Below are 18,706 nucleotides of genomic sequence, written 5' to 3' on the forward strand. Positions count from 1 at the left end.
AGAGTTGGACCTATTTCCCTTATGGAAAATAAAATCAGGTAACGAGATACTGGAAGGGGTTTTGGTTTTGATAATCAATTCTTACCTTAAGGAGGATGGTAAAATAACACCCTCCATCAAACAAGTCTTCATTAGACCTTTGCTCAAGAAATCCTATCTTGGACTTTGATTTTGTTATTTATTCCTCGCCTCTTAACTGCTGTTTTTACAAGGTTACTGAGAAGGTAGTGCAGGACAATTCTCATATAATCTGGAGTCTTCAGGTTTCCTTGATCTCTCTCAATCAGGTTTTCAGCCTGAGTATGGTACAAAGATTATAATGGACTTGGGGGCCTTATTCATTGATGGACAAAGGTCAGGTGTCCATGCTGACTCCTTTAAACGTGCCCACAGTCTTTGATATAATTGACGGTAATGTTTTGTTGACTTAACTATGGCAGGGATGGACAGGATTGTATGTGAGTGGTTCCATTCCCTTTTTTTTTCCAGAAAGATCTCAGAAGATGGTGTTGCACAATTGCTCATGCACACTGAGACCTCTCATACAGTATGCGGTTTTCTAAAGTGCTTTATTCTCTCAACTCTCTTGTTCTAAATGTACCACTGGATAAGATCTTTAAGGTTTAGTAAGCCGCTAAGGGGCATTATTGGGCCCTGCTGAAAAAGGTCCTGGCATAAGGACAGAAGGAGTCTTATATGATCATAAGCAGATCTACACACCAAGACTACTTTGGTCAGTTCAGAGTAATTAGGATGAAAGCAGTTTTGTGACCTTCAGTTTTCTTTAGGCTCCTCCAATGAGTGTAAGAAGAGGAAATTGTCAGCCAACGGAAAGTTTCATGAAATGACAGCATACCTGCTGCCTGAAAGGGAGCACCTGGTACTGCATTTTGTTGCAAACAGATATATGGTGGGTCTCCCCAATTCTTGCTGAAAGGCTTTTGCCTTTAGGACCACTCTTCTGGAATACTCTTTTAGTGGCTTAGTCAGTCTGCTCTACATGTAAGATGACCTGGAATCAACATGGCCTAAGTAGGAGGATAATGACCTCCATTCAGATGAACAAAAGGAGCAGAGTCCCCTAGCAGGGTTATGTTTTTCATAGTCTAGGTACACAAATACTGCTGTGCTGATGGACTTTATGAAGATGTGCTTCCCTTGGATTAGCCTTCTGAACACTAAGAAGGCTAATTCTCTCTCTTCTTCCCCCGCCCCCAATCTCCTGGATATTTATGTGGAACTCTCTTTTCCTTGGAGATCATGTTCCCTGCACTGAGTAGACGTGTGTTAGCTCCTCACCCTGACAGGCTCACATTTGAGGCAATATGCATTTTGTCTAGGACCTGAAGTGTTCATCCTCTTCCCCCACTATTCATTATGAGACCCAGTAAATCCCATACTGCTTGCGTAACCCAATCTAGAGACTGTGTGTGAATAAACCTGTTGTCTAAATAAGTAATTATGTAAGATCCTTTCAATGGAGGGCTGACACTATGACCTCTGTGAACACTCTCAGGCAGACTAAATGGAAAAGAGCTAAACTGGAAATGTCAGCTAGCCAATGCAAACCTCATGTACGTCGGATGGAAAGGAGAGAAGGGGATGTGTAAGCAGGCATTGTCAAATCTAGGAAATATTCCTGATCCATTGCTAGGTGAAAGATGCCATTTTAATTCTCTGCGGTTTTATGAAATGGTTCATCCGCTTCCAAATCCTAAAATAAACATAAAAAGGTCTGATATCACCTTCTCTGAGGCCACAAAGAATGTGGAATAAATGCATCAAAATCGGTTTGCCTCATCTGGGAACACTATTCCCAAGCCCTCAAACTGTTAAACAGTTTACAGAGAAAGGAAGGGAAGACTGCTATTCTGGGAAGAGAAGGAAACAGGAGGATACTACAAGGACACCCACAGGAGACTATAGAAAAAGACCCAGGTGTTCAAAAAGATCCCACTGGGATTAAGCAAAAATCCTTAGACAAAGAATTTCCATGAAGGGGAAAAAATGACTGTCTGAAACCTTTGCTCCTCTGCTTAAGGGCTCAGGAGAATGGCTTGGGTTTACTTCCAGGTTTATAAACAAAAGGAACGGGCACCCCTTTTTCCAAAAACTGGAATTATGCTTATGCTTATCAGAGAACCTCCTAACTACAAATTAGGTGACTTTTTCCTAAGGAAGAGGATTTAGACTTATTTTCTGAGAAGTCAACACTGGAAGATCAATTTGTTGCCTGACAGGTCAGATAGGATTGAATCCAGGTTTTCTTCCAAAACCCCTTTTCAAAAGGAAAAGCTATCATAATGAGCTGGGACAAGACCCTTCTCTCCGCCTTTTCACTGACAAATCTTTAAGGTTTAGTAATCCACTAAGGTCTGGCTAAGGAAGTTCGGGAAAGCATGAGGTGGTCGTGGTCAATATATTTCAGGCTATAACAATATGAGGTTTTCTGTTCCTCCCTTCCCAGAAGACTGTTTAAAAATTAACCTCCCAAATCAAATCTATCTAGGATTCTTGGGTAGCCTATTTTCTTTTTTTAAAATTCCTTTCTGGGAAGGCAGGAACTGGCAGCTATCAAATAACTAACCTAGATGCACAAAATATACAGATTACACAGATGCTAGAAACAGTGAGGCACTCAGATAAAAAATTTCTAGAGACAGACTTCCTTTTCTTATTCAAAGGTCCCTTTAAAGTTTAAACTGATGTTGGACTCTTTAGGTACGTCTACACTGCAATTAAAAACCTGTGACTGCCCCGGGCAAGCTGACTTGGGCTTACAGAGCTTGGGCTAAGGGTCTGTTTAACTGAGGTGTAGACATTTGGGCCTGAACTGCAGCCTGAGATCTGCAACTCTCCCAGCTCACAGGGTGTATTAGCCTGCCTGTGAATTAGCCACAGGGCTTCAGTAACAGGAGGTAAAAGGATCAAGATCCACAGAGGACCTTTTTGGGAGGGAGGCAAGCAAATCATTTGTACAATGCTCTTGTGAGCTTTGGCAGGTCTGAACTGCAAAGCAGACAAAGAACCTTTCTGCCCCACATCCACCCTAGCTGGCACAACTGTCCTGAGGATTCTTCGTGGCAGTGTAGAGTCAGCATATGCAGGAATAATAAGCTAATGTGCCCCTTACCACTACATAATGGAGGTTCACAATTTGCCCCAAAATAGTCTTTTCTATGGGAAGAAATCCACCAGTTGTGCTATAGCACACTTTTTTGGTCTCTCTTCTGAATAACACAGCTACATAAGAGACTTTAGTTAATAATATGAACTATAATTATGTGCATTAGAGTACAGATATTTTTCCACACTGTCACCTCGAAAGTGCTATGTAGAATTTTTAAGTAATAATGCCATTTGCAACATTTCAGGGGCACTATATTTATTATCTGTAGATACGTACCTGATTCCATACCTCTTAAAGCTGAAAGGTAAACAAAGTGGTGATTTTATGCAAATCACTTTACTCATTAATTTACATTTGTGAGGAGTATGCATTTCCTTACTTATACAAATGACAGCAAATGTCCTGATTACCAGAATTTAAGCTTGACCAGGCTTCAGCCTGAAACAAACTATCAGAATATCCATGCTCTTGGTAGCTCCCTGGGCTGGCGTCTTGGTAGCTGGCAGCTCTTTGAAGCTCTGCCTCTCGCTGCTCTTTTTTCTTGGACTAGGTGAGATGGGTGATCTGGCTGCTTCCTACCATTGTCTGGGAGAGGCACTGGCTGGGCTGCTGGCCCCTAGCTGGGTGCTGAGCTCTGGTTTCTTCTTGCTACCTGGCAGGGAAGAGGAGGAGGGACTCTGCTTGATGCTCCGGTCAAGCCCTGTAGGCCAATGTGGCCCAGTGTTGCTCTAGCCATAGATCTATGGCCACTGGTGGGGTTGAGACACTATACATTAAGTCTCTATACATAGAGTTCTGGAGGACTAGCCATAGAGATTCCAAGGGAGTGGCCCTAACACCAGGGAAACAAGCTAGGGCATCTCCTTAGCTCTCAAAATCAGGGAATGGAAGTTTCTAGGTCAGAGCTGTTCAGGAAGCAGCCAGAAACAGGGGCCTCCTGACCCAGGTGAGAGCCTGAACAGATTTGCAGCCCAACAGTTATTAGAGGCCTGGTCTACACTAGGAAACTAGATCAGTATAACTACATCATTTAGGGGTGTGAAAAATCTGCGCCCCTGAATGATGCAGTTAAACCGACCTAACCCCCAGTGTAGACAGTGCTAGGCTGCCCAAAGACCTAGCTACTGCCTCTTGGGGAGATGGAGTATCTACACCAACAGGAGAGTCCCTCCCATCAGCTTAGGCAGTGTCTTCACTGAAGTGCTACAGCTGTGCTGCTGCAGCATTTTAAGTGTAGACAAGCCCACAACGAAGAAAGAGCTTGGGGGCCAGGTCCTGAGGCCTCCTCATTAGACACATTCTCATTGGCACATGTGCTAAGGAGCCCTCTTCCAGAAGAACAGCCCCTTGGGAAGGCAAAGGGAGCCACATGCTACAGACACATAGGGTATGTCTACACTGACGGTGGCAGTTTCCGCCTTCAGATCAACTTATCTGGATCGATTGAGCCGTCAGTGTAGACCCGCTCAATTGATCAGGAAGCCGATGTACTAAAACACCTCCTCAAGAGGTGCAGTGAAGTGAAGACAGCGCGCAGAAGAGAAGCACAGCAGTTGACGGGAGTAGCTTGCGTAACTCCCGTCAACTGCCACCAAATCACCGGGTAAATGTAGACCAAGCCATAGACTCCTTCCTGAGGGCTGGATCCCACTCCACTGAAGTCAGGGGAAAGACTGTCACTGATCTCAAGAGGAATTGGATCACTCCCAAATACAAGCCCTAGCATGCAGATTGTTTCCAAGATACAGTAGCCTGGGTTCAGACTCTTCTAAACAAAGACTTATGACAGGGCCATTGTGAGCAATTCCCTTGCAGACCAGATACTGTGTAAATAAAAGGATTCCAGGAAGGACTATAAAAGCTACTGCATAGTTTGTCAAATTACTTGAGTTTGCATATCATTCAGATGCCAAAGACCTGCTAAGAATTTTATACATACATAGCACAATATATATCATTCTTTCAATTTAGTCCTCTGGAGCCTAAAGCACTCAACCAAAGTTACATCTTTGAATTGTGAATTACTTATCTGAACTTTAAATTACACTGAATTTATGTGTGACTTTTGAGGCAATGTTGAGCTCTTTCTTTTCTGGTTGACTGATCAGGTTCCTTTTAAATATTTATTAAAAGCTTAATAAGACTTTTATTTTATCCTTTTGCACACCAATTGTCATTTTTGCTTGATATCAAACTAAAAAAAAACCCATCTCAGATGAATGGTAAAGACCCTTACAATAATGATACTGCACCTAATATAATATTTTTAACTCAGATTGTACAAGAATACTCAATCTAAATGTATTTTAAAATAATTTACTATTTGTATTATATATAAACACAAAAAAGCTGCTATGGTTTTTAAAGTATTTTTTGGGTCAAATTTATCAGTCATGAAATGGCGGATTAAGTTGCATTTTGGGTGAGAAAATAAGGGAACACAGTAAAATATAATGTAGTTACATTAAAAGGAAAGCTGTTTTTTCTGACAGCCTATTAATAGCTTTTCCAGCTACCTCCAGCCTGCTTTTCTGGAGTGTAAGTTATTCATTTCGTATGCCAGCTGGGCCAGTTTCTGTCCTCATTTAATTTAGATTTGTATTGCTGTATCTCCATTTACTGTAGTAGAGCTACTCCAGATTTAAACCAGAGTAAGAGCAAAATTTGGCCTACTGAATGCCATATCAGTGCAAGTTATACAGTCTTGCCTCTTGAATCCAATCTATGATTAAGATTTATTCTATACCACTTTTAGACTTTCATGGGGGTTGTACCTGCTTTTTCCAAACTGAATTTAGTTCTAGGAATCATACATCATAGCAATTTTGTAATGCGCTTCTCTCTGAAAAATGACTGAAGCTATATTATAATAATACTTTGCTTTCATATAGCACTTTTCATCTGCAGATCTCAAAGCCCTTTAAAAGAATGGTGCGTTAGTTCAACAATGAATAATATTGTGTCCAAATCAGACACAAACAGTAAAGTATAAACACAAATGATACACTAGGTGGAGGTCCAGTTTTTGGATCAGTGGTGTATGTATTGTATTAGTCATTACTTGTTTTCATTACCTATGCATAGGGCCCAATCCTGCTAGTGTTAAAGTTAATGAAAGTTTTTTCATTGGCTTCAGTGCAAACAGGACCACGCCCATAAAGTTATTCCAAATAATCTGGGCTAGCAGAATCTCTTTTTCTCCCTGAGGACTACAGGAGTGTCTAAAATACCCTAAAGTCCACTTGTGATTCAAATTCTTAGTCACCTCTGTTCTCACATGCAGGGACCACTGTATCAAACAAAGTATTTGAGTCTCCAAGATATAGTGGTCTGGTTTCAGCCTTTTCTCAAACAAAGATTACTGTGACTATTGTATCTGTCAAACTGTGATAAATTATGAGAGCTGATTATTGTATTTTAATGCAAACTATTGTTGACTAAGGGCATCAAACTTTGAAACCAATTAACAACAAACTGTGATCCTAGAGGATGAAGACCAATAATTTATCTGTGAGCAACCTAGCCCTCAAATCCCTTTCATTTATATTTTTTTCAGGCTTTCAATTTTGATTAATAACATAACAAAAAGCATGCAAGATTGAACAGTATGAATCTATGCTATATTTTTGGATTTACTGACATACAAGTTCTAATTTAATCAAAGAAAAAAAGAAAACAAGAGTGGTGTTTCACCAAGTGCACATTAGGATTTCTAAAAGCAATATATGAAATATTTCTTAGAGGATGAGATGGAAAGTGTTATTACTGTAATTTTAACATCTCTCTGGATACACAGTGTGAGGTCCCTCCTGTGAGATACCTTTGCTTTGGAAAAATTAAGTAATCAGATTGTTCAGGCTTTTCTTGGTGACACATGTAGTACAGCAATACAAACTCAGTTAAGAAGTTTGCAGGAAACATTGCACACAGCAACCTATTTACTCATTTTTTTGTTATGAAAACCTAGTAATATTTAAATGTTAAGAATTCCAGCAGGTCACAAAATAACCTGCCTACCTAGAGTTTTTTAGGTTTTTTGATAGAACTTTATATCTAAAATTTAAGAAACATGTAAACTGGTTAGCAAAGAAGCAAATCTATATTTGTTAAAGAGTTATAGAAGCTTCCAACCGAGTTAGAAAGCACTTGTTACAACAAAACTTTCATAAAGTGCTGATCTAATCAAGAAACCAGCAATTTGGGGGCAAACTGCTATTAAAATAGCACTTTTAAAACAAATTAGAAAAGTAATGCTTTCATAATTCAGGATCCTTAAATGCCATATCTGTAAAGTTTTTGTTATTTTATTTTGTTATGCTATTGTAATTAAAGTATATCCTCTTCCCTCTCTAGTTATACAAATTACAAGGTGTACTGTTTTGATAGGGTTTTGACATTAAATTTACATGGACTCATGACATATAAGCCACTAACATAAACAAATATTCTGCCGAGTCTGTCATTTGAACATTTATTATTTGCCTGATTATTATTTCCCTGGAAAATACTCTGATAAGTACTTCTACTTGCATTGTGTATAAATGCATTTGTAAGTGATGTAGTATATCTGAATCAGAAAAATGTGAAAAATTATGCATGCATGTTATCGCTCTACATTACTTACATTAAGCATAGACATAAAGGGAACAGAACAATGAGACACAGAAAGCTAACATGATGATGGTGACATGAAGCGATTATCCAGGCTGACACCTAAATATCAAGTGATGGACATGGTAGTAATACCTAGGTACCGTAGTTAGGTTAGGGTAGCTTAGCATAGTGAAGGGCAGACAAGTAACTGTTACCTTTGAAATAGCTTTATTCTGAAGTGTGGGCATAAATTAATCACAAATCTGCTATGACCTTTCTAGAATTTCTAATATGCAATCTTTAATTGCATCAGAAATGTGTGCAAGTGGGAAAGATATAACTTTCAATGTATTTCCATACATCATAAAGTAAAGGAATTTATTGGGAACATTTATACTTTACGAGTAAAAAGTACAAATCTATACACAGTCTTGTGTGTTCAGATTTACTGCAGAAGATTTACTTATTACTATTATTATTATTTTGCACTTACATTTTGTACAAACACACTTCAGGTATTTCACTTGTGTGCAACTAATTGTTGCAAAATTCCCCTGGCTTTTTAACAGTCTTGGGTTTGGCTGTAACTAAGATAAACATACAGTACTTAGATGCAACTTTTTTCTTTCAGAAAGAGGCAAACTGGATTATAGCAAATAACCTTTAAGATAATTAACTGACAATGCTGCAACTAGCATAAAATCTTCCTTCAGGCGACCCCTAATTTAAGTATTACTGGCACAAAGTGGAGACAGATTGTGCATCACCACCGCAATATTTACATAGCAGAAACCCACAGAGCAGGAAACATGAGACTCAATGATGCACTAAATTAGGAACAATCATATTCTAGTGTTAATTTCCTTTCCACTCTATCCAAATCTCAGGTCCAGAAATTGTTACAAATATATAGAAAACATTCCCATTTTTAATTATTAAGAGCCACATTTGGCAAACAAACAGTTATGCACATAAGTAACTTTATCCACATGTGTAAGTGGTTGCAGAATCGGACCCCATAACTAAAGACATTTTATCATATACTTTCTTAAAATAAATAATTTAAAATCTATTTATTTCTTCCCACAAGTAATATCAAAACAAGCAGAATGTGTTTTTCTCCCATGCTACTTGTCCTTTGATTGCAAATTATTTTCATATGACAATACCATGATGATTTCTATGAAAAAATTTAATAGTATTTTTAGTTCCCGATCAGCAAAGAATTTTATTTAAAGGATAAAAGTTAAGACAAGAAGGAGACTAAAGAAAGAGTATTTGTGCACATATTTGAGAAGTTCCATATTTATCATAAATATTCTAGCTGCATTCTACCATGACATACATTTTCCTAACAAAACCATAAGTTACTGTATATTTGTTACTGTAAAAACAAACACTCCCCACTATTTTTCTCAAATTTAAATATTTTTCTAACTGGCATTCTACATGTGATATTAACAAAATAATTACCTTTCCTAATCTCTGATGTTCTTCAAAAGCAGAAATCAGTTCTTGTGCCCACTTTATTTTTTCAGAGCTTGGCGAGAACTGTTCCTGGACAACAGCAATTTGGTTAGGGTGAATCACCTGCTTACCTACAAAGAAGATTAATAACACTAGAATCATGCATCAACAAACAGATGTTCAACAAAATGTTCCAACCACTTGAGGCTCTCAAATGCCTCATAGACTTTATGCTAAATAACTAATTATTTTACTAGATTCCTTGTATTATTAAACTGAACAACCTTTTTCAAGCTATTAGATGAACAAATCTAATGCAGAAATTGTATTCATTACTGTTCAAAATATACAATTCTTTCCATCCATTTCAATCCACACATCTTCCTTTTGTCATTACAGGTGTAAGTGTTAGACAAATCTTGCCAATATCAATTTAAGTATAACTTATCTTTAAATTCTAGCTGTATAAATAATAGCATCAGAAACTCACAATTACTGTTTTATTGAAAAATTAAACAACCTGAAAATCTATTTCATTGATAGCTTTCTTAATTCTACAAAAGGATTAGTCCCTACATTCCCATAATTTGTTTAGCAATTAAAATATATTCAAAATTCTTTCCCCGCCCCACCACCCTTTAATGACTAGTTAGTTATTGCTGGGGCATAATCATACTTTTCTTTTTGTTATTTGTTATATTAATGAACTTCAAAGGTACCTAGAGATTTAGATAGGCATCTTTTTATCCTTTTCTTGCATAAATATATATATATAAATATAACAAAAATAAACTAAATGTTGCCTGTTAATTTTATTAAGGAGTTTCACATTTGATTGCTGAGTTGGGTATTAAGTTTTAACCCATACTGCAGATGCTTAAATTAAACAATGCCTATATTATTTGTTTTACATTTTTAAAAAGGAATTTTCACATGCTGATTTGATTTTCATTTTTTAACTTAAACTAATTTTAAAATGTTCTTTATAAAGAAATGATACTGTAATATTCCTGTTTACTTAAATGCTTATGGAGGAGAGATTAATTTTCCTTTGCAGCAAATAAAAATAGTTACAAATTAGGGGCCTGATCCTGCAAGTCCTGCCTCACAGAAGTGGTCCCACGTTACTCACATTCACAGTACCACTCAAGGTTAGAATCTCTCACGTGAGTAAGGACTTCTCAATCAGACTACCTGTGTGAATAAAGATTATTCATGGCCCCAAACCTGTGTCAGGATCAGTTAGTGCAGACCCCTGCACCATCTGATAGTGAACTGATCCAATGGGACTCTGCATGAGCACAAAGGTCCATGCTAGTGGATCTCAGTGGAGGATCTGGGTACATGTAAGTAAAATTTTGTAGCACTGAGTCCTGACTGTGTTTTTTCCAGGTAGAAAAGCTATTTTTAAAAATTCCCATTTAAACTAAAAGACAGATACATTGTACATAAATAATTTACTTCATATAATAATTCACATGCAATACTATGGAAATGATACATTCACTTTTAAATTATTTAATAATTAGAAAAAATATTTGTAGTCTTTGGCAACACAATAATAAAATGTAGCAGGACATAAAAATAAATTTGTGAACCAATTTAACCCAAGACATTTTTTACAGATAAACAAGTAAGAATTGTTCAGAATTATCACATTTCTGAGAAAAATTTGCTGTAAAAAGCTCAATTTAATTTTATTTCCTGTTGCACAATTCTTTATTTACAATCCTCAGGGCATCCATATATTCAGATTCTGATACTCCAATCTACTGTCGAAAAATAATTTAAAATAGTAGTTTAAAACTTGAAATTCTTTAAGCACTATTTTGTTGGAAAGAAATTAAATTAACAGAACATTTCCTTTACTAATGTATTTAATTTTAGTTGTAGTTGAAGAGAATTTTTAATGAAATCAAATGATAATAAGTGAGTAAATTACTATTCTTGGTTTTTAATTTGCTTTATTTTTAATAGTTAAACTGGTAATTCTGAAATTGAAGATTGTGTACATCATTCATAGTGAAGCATACAAAGCTTAATTTTCAGGGAAAATAATTTCATTATGTATGTAACATTATGACAATGACTTAAAATAAAAAAATCAAAAGATCCGTATAAATTATTTTTAAAAAGGCAACTGCATTTCTGTATTAAAAATAGTTTTAAAAATGTATTTATAGTAAAAATCTGCAATTTGTGCCATTGGTGAACAAATTATAGAAAATATAATGTAACATTTGATTTATGGTCTGAGTTGCCTTTTGTCACATCTTATGTACCCACACAACTGTATAATAGAGTTTAATGCCATGCAGGAATGAAGCAAATATTTTAAACTGAACTGTTGTTATTGACAAGTTACTGAGAGGGTGCAAAATTGGAAGACATTAAAATTTATGACCATGAAATCCTTTTTACAGTACCACTTGATATATCATGCTTTAAATCAATACCTGTCAAGTCTTTAGGTAACTCTATGATGGTGTCATTTTTTCTTCTACAAAAGACTGCAAAAAAGAGAGGAAAACCTATAGTGTTTCATATTTATATCTAGCTTCTCAGCGTGTAGCACTGGAGTAGCTATAATGACTAAGTCAGCTGTTAAAGCTTTATTCCAAGATTTACTTATTTTTGGATAAAAACATTCCTAAAGCTGATGACCATTTATATAGACAACGCATTGATTTAAAGTCCATATGTTATGGCACTGTAAAACATATGCTGCTGTAAGAGTAAACCTATTTAAAAAAAAAACTACAGTGGCATATGATGATAGAAAACACCCAGTACATGCATGCACACATTTATTGCAGAAACAATAGGCTGCCTACAATCTGTAGTTTAAAAGAAAATGAGAAGAAAACTTAAGATAGTATGGTGGTGATGGTCATATAAATATTTAAATAAAGAAACCATTTTATATCAAGTAACTATATATTTCTGAGATGTGCACACTATTAAAACTTCAATACACATATTTTAATTACTTTACATTAAGGGTTAAAAATCACTACATTCCTAAGTAAGTACATAAAAGTTTGCTGAGAATTCTGGAGTTGCATCTGTTTAGGCAGACAGTGAATTTGGCCCTATGAGTCCCAAATAAGTATCTATTTTCTATGTACCTTGCCAATTAATTGATTAACCATTTCTTGAGCTATGTAAAAGATTTAGTTCATTTTAGTTACACCCATTGTCTGCAGTGGCATTAGTTGTGAGTAAAACTAGCAGGATTTGATCCTAAAGATTTCAAAATACATGAGAAATAAGTATTCAGAACTTCTTAACAACATAATACATCAGGATTTTATTACCACACCACTAAACAGCTGTACGAAATAAGGGGGTCTTTAAGCAAAAACAATCAACAGCCTTCTGCCCAGTGGAAGGGTTATGGATTATGACTTCACATCTGACTGGACTGTTTACCAGATTATATGCTGGGACATGGTATTTTTGGGATTTCCTGGTTATAGCCCTGGAGAGAGACAGGGAAAAGGTAAAGGCAAAGGCTGCGAGTTCATATTAATGAGCTTTGTCCCCTCTGAAGATCTTTAAATGTAATATAGAAAGCCAAAGACCCTCCATGCAGGAGTTAGGAACTAACTTCCCATGACACCCTGAATTGTCAGATGTAACCTTCTTACTTATGCCATATCTGAGTCTTACAACTTCAGTCACATTTAAATGATTTGCAGTTAGTTACTGCCAGCTCCACTGTTACCTCGCCAAAACCCCATCATACTGAAGTCAGATGATTTCTTATGCATATTCAGTCAGATCCCAAATGTTGTCAAGGTTAGTGATAGCCAAAATTTTCTAATTTATGCACTTAAATGAAATGGCCTAATTTTCAAGGATGCTTAGCACCTGCAACTCCAATTGACTTCAAACAGGAGCTGTAGATGCTCAAGACCTATAAAAATCAGGTCATTTTATTTAGGTGCCTAAATTAGAAAACATTGGCCTACGTGTCTTAGCCATCAGAAGGTGGTGAAGTCAAAGAGCCTTGTCATATTCCTATTGACTTCAGCAGGAATAGGATTGGGCTCTGAAACTCCACATGGACAAAAATAATGTTCCATAGCTGTGGTACAGTAACAATTTTGCCTCTGAATCAAGATTCAGATTTTGCAATTGTCAAGGTTCAACAGATAATAGGGCAGAATCTATGCTGAAGAGAGTCCAGAGTTACTATTAACCCAATGAGAGACAGAGTGGGCGAGGTAATATATTTTACTGGACCAACTTCTGTTGGTGAAAAAGATAAGCTTTCGAGTTTACACAGAGTTCCTCTTCAGACATCCCATGTTGTTTTTAACAGCAAAGTGTGAAACATTTAGGCTAATTTTAATTTTCATTTGCGTTTTTTGTTCAGATAATGAAAGTGCTTTGAAGTACCATATGCCATTACATTCACTTTAAGAAGTGTTATCTCTTGTTATATCATTATCTCAGGACATATTCTTTCAGTAATGAATAGCTAACAAATATGCAAGTATCTTGAGTCTAACTTGAATAATTTTTGAGAGAAATAATTTCAAGTGTTAGTACCATTTTCTAGAATTCAATAATGTATAGCAAAAGATAGATTTCTATTACAAAAGCACCATCTTTTGGTTGCTGCAATGTCTCCTTGGTTATAGTGAATGATGTGGTATACCAATTACTGGATTGTCAGTGTTACAGGACTGTTGCAAAGAGCCTGTTGGTCTTGCCGTCTGCCAATACCTGTAGGTGGCACCAGGTGCACAAGCACTTATGGGAGGGGAGCCAGAATATGGGAAATCAAATCAAAGAAAACAAGAAAATAACTTTCATATGCTAATTAGCATATTGGGAGTTTTTATCCACTTCTTCACCATAAAAATAGCTATTAAACAAGTAAATAATTAAATAAATAATTTTTAAAAGATTAGCAATTGTTTAAAAATACAAAAAAGTAATACATTAAAATGTTCAGCACTAAACACCGTAAGCACTAAGCACATCTCACTTGAACAATCTGTCAGGAGGAATCACATACTGTTTATCTTATACCCAGGCTTCCCTTACAAAAATAGTGAGATACTTGATGTGATTTTTCAAAAAAGCAGCCTCTGATTTTGCAGTCTGAATTTTCTGTCTGCAATTTTAAAGGCATAAGTAATTTGGGATGCGTTTGATAGCACTTAGACTTTCAACAACTGATCTGTGAACACAAACTAGTTTGCAGTCTAACTGATATAAAATGCACCTATTATTTATTGAGAAAAATACATAATTTTTTAGACGTTGTCAGATAACCATACCAGTGAAACCCATTAGGGCACCCTCTCTTGACTGCCTACGGAGCCCATCTTCATCTTGGAAATCAATGTACACAAGGTCTATCGCTTGTAGTCCAAAAGCCTTTGCTGTGACAATAATTTTTTGCCTGGCGTATAGAATATCATGAGTTTCTTTACTACTTGTAGCACCTAAGAAAACAATGAATAGAAAGAAGTTAATATTGTTTTTAAAATTTTCTCATTTGAAACTTTTTCAGCATAACATTTCTTTGAGTTTTCATTTACATCACTTTTTTTAAAAAGAAAAATATTTGAGGGATACAAGGGTATGCCCAACTGTTGTTTAGAAATCATTTAAATAGTTTTACTGGGCAAAATATAAGCTTCTCCAGAAAAAATACTTTCTTCGTGTCTTAGCTTCTAAAATTTAGGGTATGATTTGGTTCAAATCATAGATTCTGAGATTGAAGACAGTGAGAGTGTTGGCTGAGCAAGGCCTGCAGGAATCCACCTTCAGTAATCATTTGCTTCTATTACTTATTGTAATGGCACTGAAAAGCGTTACACCAAGAGAAGCATTATACAGATGGACATACTGTGTACATCGAAATGGTTAAAAACTCACACTGAGAACAGAATTGCACTTTCCTTGGTTGTGATTCTTGTCACAACTGATGTCCTAAGCCAAATGTTTTAGCTTTCGTACTTGGACAAGAAAATTCAAAAAATTATGGCAGATGACTTTTGAGAGGGACAGAAAGCATTCACAAGATTTCATGAGTCCACAGTCCATTAGATAAAAATATTCTCACATGAATTCTGGTGTGAAAAAATAATAATCTGTTCTCTTTTCCTTAGGGTCACTGTTCAGATATGGATTAGCAACTTGTACAGAATAATTTGTTGTTAATTGTTATATTAGAATATGTATACTTCATTAAGACATTGATACTTCTGTACTTCTTGCCTTTGAGGAGTTTATAGCTGAATCAGATTAAAAATAGGCATTTAAAAGATAATGTCTCTATTAAGCAAATAATTTATAAAAGAGATTTTGAATACTTCTGGCTTTGGAGGAATGGTAATATCAGTTTAACACAAGTCTATGAGGAGATATGACTGTTTTGACCTAGGAAGTGTTTATAGTACATTTATTAAAGCAAAACTTAACAAGGAAGTATTGTGATGTCAAAATACACTTCATTGTAAATAAATGTTAAAAACGGACACATGAAAATTTGACTTGAAATATGGTACCTAAGAGGATATACAGATACTTGTTCATCTGACTATTACAGTTAAAAATAAGCTTAGTGATTCAACAGGTTTATTTTTTATTTTAGCAACAGTGTGACAAGAAGAATAGGAAAAAGTCAGTTTTTTCTAAGTCATCAATTTATCGAGCTCTGGATTTCAAAATGTCAATGACATAATCTACATTAATAAATATGTTGCAGAAAGATGGAAAAATGAACCCATTTAAGTAAGTGCAGAATCATATGCTTAGAGTTCTTTAGTTACTGCAGTCACCACAAGTGGATAAAATATCATCAGTATTCTCAACTACAAATGTCATACATTAACATTTATAATAAACAAACAGGTCAGAACCTATGCTGGCACGAAAATCCTCTCCTCCAAAGACTACTGCATCCAAATGAAGGCCAACTTGGGATCCTATGCTTAACGTTTCTTCACAGACTGCCTTCAGATAAGAACACAATATTAATTTCTATTAATATGCAGGGATGACAGAGACATGTTGTACCAACTCATTTTATTATCAAACTCTGGAAATCTTTCAGCTAAAATTGCTCCAACTAAACAAAGTGCTGTCACTACTATAGTGCACAGAATGTCTTAAAATGACTCATAGCAAAATCTAAACAATATGTTTGCATATGAATATACATACTGTAGCTACAGCATACAATACTGAATTTCCTACCCTTTTTTCCCGTTAAATATGAATGAGCTTACCACAATGCCATGGATATTACTGTGATTGACACTTTAGAAATGCATGTAATTACAGTAAACTAAGTACTTATTAAATACTTTCCAGAATAAGCACATGAACTTTACCTCACTAGTTTATGCTTTGGAATGTAATAATTTTGCATCAGAAACAAAGATGAGAATATCTTTTATTAAATAAATAATAGTTGGAGATTTCAAAATGCTGTAGATTCCTTACTCGAAGTATTCCTTACTAGAGAATTTAAAAATTTTAATACTGTCAAATAGAACTAAAAGATAGGTACAGGAAGTCAAAAACACAAAACAAGTAGTGCAGAAATAAATGAATGTAAAAACAAGCAGCACTTAAAGGTATTATATATAAAGAAATGCATGTCAACATTATTACTATTTTATACAAGAAGATTTTGATATTAATATTCTTGAAACATAAGGTATGCCTAGAGAGACAGATGTAATTACTGGGCATGTACTACTAGGCATCTATATGGGAGAGCTGGTGGGATAAGAAATTATTAATTATTATTATTATTATTGTATACAGTATACTTTAAGCTGCAACTGTCCTGCCAACATCAAGAACTACGGTATTTATTAAGAATTCTGCTACAAAATATCATGATGAAAAATTACTAAAAAATTTTAAATTTAAAATGAAATCTCTCTGAGTACTGACAGTGAACATGAATGTGTTTGTCTACTAATGTTTTAAATTATGTTTCAAGATATATTTACGGTATGTAGTAAGAATAAATATTTTTGCTATATGTACACATGTTGACAATGAGGCCTCTCAGCATCTTCTCAAACACTTCTAATATACAAGTCTTTAATTAGTCTGAAACTTTTTCCTTGAAGCTTTAGGAGAAGAATATTACATTTCCAGTGAGTGCATTCGATTTTCCATTTCATCATCACTGGTATCTGTCCCCTGTAGAAACACAGGCTGGATAATGAGCCTATGGGCCATTTGTATTTCATGAGAATCAGATCAGTCAGTTTGTAAATAATATTTAGGAAGATTTAGAAACAATCATTATACGAGGCAGAGAAAAATATAATTTGAACTTAAGTGAACCCGATAATAAAAAATTCATGTTGTTCAAATGTTGGGAAGTTTAGAACTTCAGCCACACTTCTAGCACAAAACATACCTATGAACACAAATATGAAAAACGATTATTTGTTCTCACAGCACTAATATGAAATTTGGAAGTATTCCATAAAGAGAATTCATTATAAAAACACTATGGTACGATTATTGAAATGATGAAAGATTATTTATAAATACAAGGTTATACAAAGTCAACTATGCTAGTTACTAAATAGTCAAGTTTTACAACAACAATTTGATGTCTCTACATCATTTCAAAATACATCTCCATATTTTAAAACAAAAGAAATGTAAAAAAAAAACTCAAATTAATGCATAGGGTCTTATTCTATGACCTTATTCTATGGTCTGTATGTATTATCTGGAATTGGCATTTCACTGATTTATTTTGGATTTTGTAAAGGTCTTTACATAATAACATGAGAAATAAAACATACAAGCTTTTTAGGGGACTGTAATCCCTTTATTAATTTTCAGTTCCCCTATTTAGATAAATTTCTTATTTAAAGGACATAGACTATTTAACATATATCAAGTTTGCTGATAGGATACAATATGAACTCTTCACCACATCCAGGTTCCTTACCTTAAAACTGAGCAACCCCATTGCAGTTTCCACAAAAGGGATTAAATTCATTGGCTCTACAAGTGTTCGACCTTTTAAGTGATGTAAAAATTTGTCTGAAAACTAAAATCAGAACAATGTTATACGTGACCAGAGAAAAATTCATTTACAAATATCCATATGTATGCGCACCTTTTCAAATCTTTCACCTGGCTGTAATGACAAAACAAACAAAAACAGAACTGTAATAAAAAACCTCAGGCTTTTAACCAAGTCTGTTTTGAGGCCTACAGTTCTGAATTGCAGCATTACCCTATATTTTGAAGTTTAAAGGTTTAATTGCAAAAATGTTTGCTTAACACCTATCACCCTGATGTAGTTAAATGCAAATCAGCAGGCCCTTAAAAACAATGAAGTACCGATATACCTGACATCCTGTTTTGTTTCATGTCTAATACTAACATCACTGTAACAGTTCCGCAACCTTCTAAGTGGCATCCGTATTATTCATTACGGCACCGTTACCCTTTGTTCAGTAGGCTTTTCTTCATAATTTTTAGCTTACCTAGCAAGGCCTTAAAAAG

The 18,706-nt window shown here is 35.2% G+C and overlaps 1 protein-coding gene across 7 annotated transcripts in view; it reads right to left on the reverse strand.

Moving 5' to 3' along the window:
- Positions 1 to 18,706, reverse strand: part of CLYBL (citramalyl-CoA lyase) — a 242,967-nt gene that overhangs the window by 32,863 nt on the left and 191,398 nt on the right. For 4 of the 7 annotated variants that reach the window (XR_010917762.1, XR_010917761.1, XR_010917760.1 and 1 more), the window contains exons 4-8: positions 18,144 to 18,245; positions 16,075 to 16,168; positions 14,485 to 14,652; positions 11,647 to 11,700; positions 9,197 to 9,321 (exon numbers count right to left, since the gene is read on the reverse strand). Coding sequence is in view for 4 of the 7 variants with exons in the window: in XM_067536786.1 (XP_067392887.1) it covers positions 9,197 to 9,321; positions 11,647 to 11,700; positions 14,485 to 14,652; positions 16,075 to 16,168; positions 18,144 to 18,245 (543 nt within the window). In the remaining 3 variants the exon portion in view is untranslated. Of the gene's footprint in view, positions 1 to 3,145; positions 3,783 to 8,322; positions 8,904 to 9,196; positions 9,322 to 11,646; positions 11,701 to 14,484; positions 14,653 to 16,074; positions 16,169 to 18,143; positions 18,246 to 18,706 lie in introns of those variants that run through there. The other 3 variants (XM_067536788.1, XM_067536785.1, XM_067536787.1) reach the window with 3 other exon arrangements.

Source organism: Emydura macquarii, unplaced genomic scaffold (assembly GCF_026122565.2).
Source record: "Emydura macquarii macquarii isolate MOO-44397 ecotype Brisbane River unplaced genomic scaffold, CSIRO-AGI_Emac_v2 contig_3671, whole genome shotgun sequence".
Lineage (NCBI taxonomy): Eukaryota > Metazoa > Chordata > Testudines > Chelidae > Emydura > Emydura macquarii.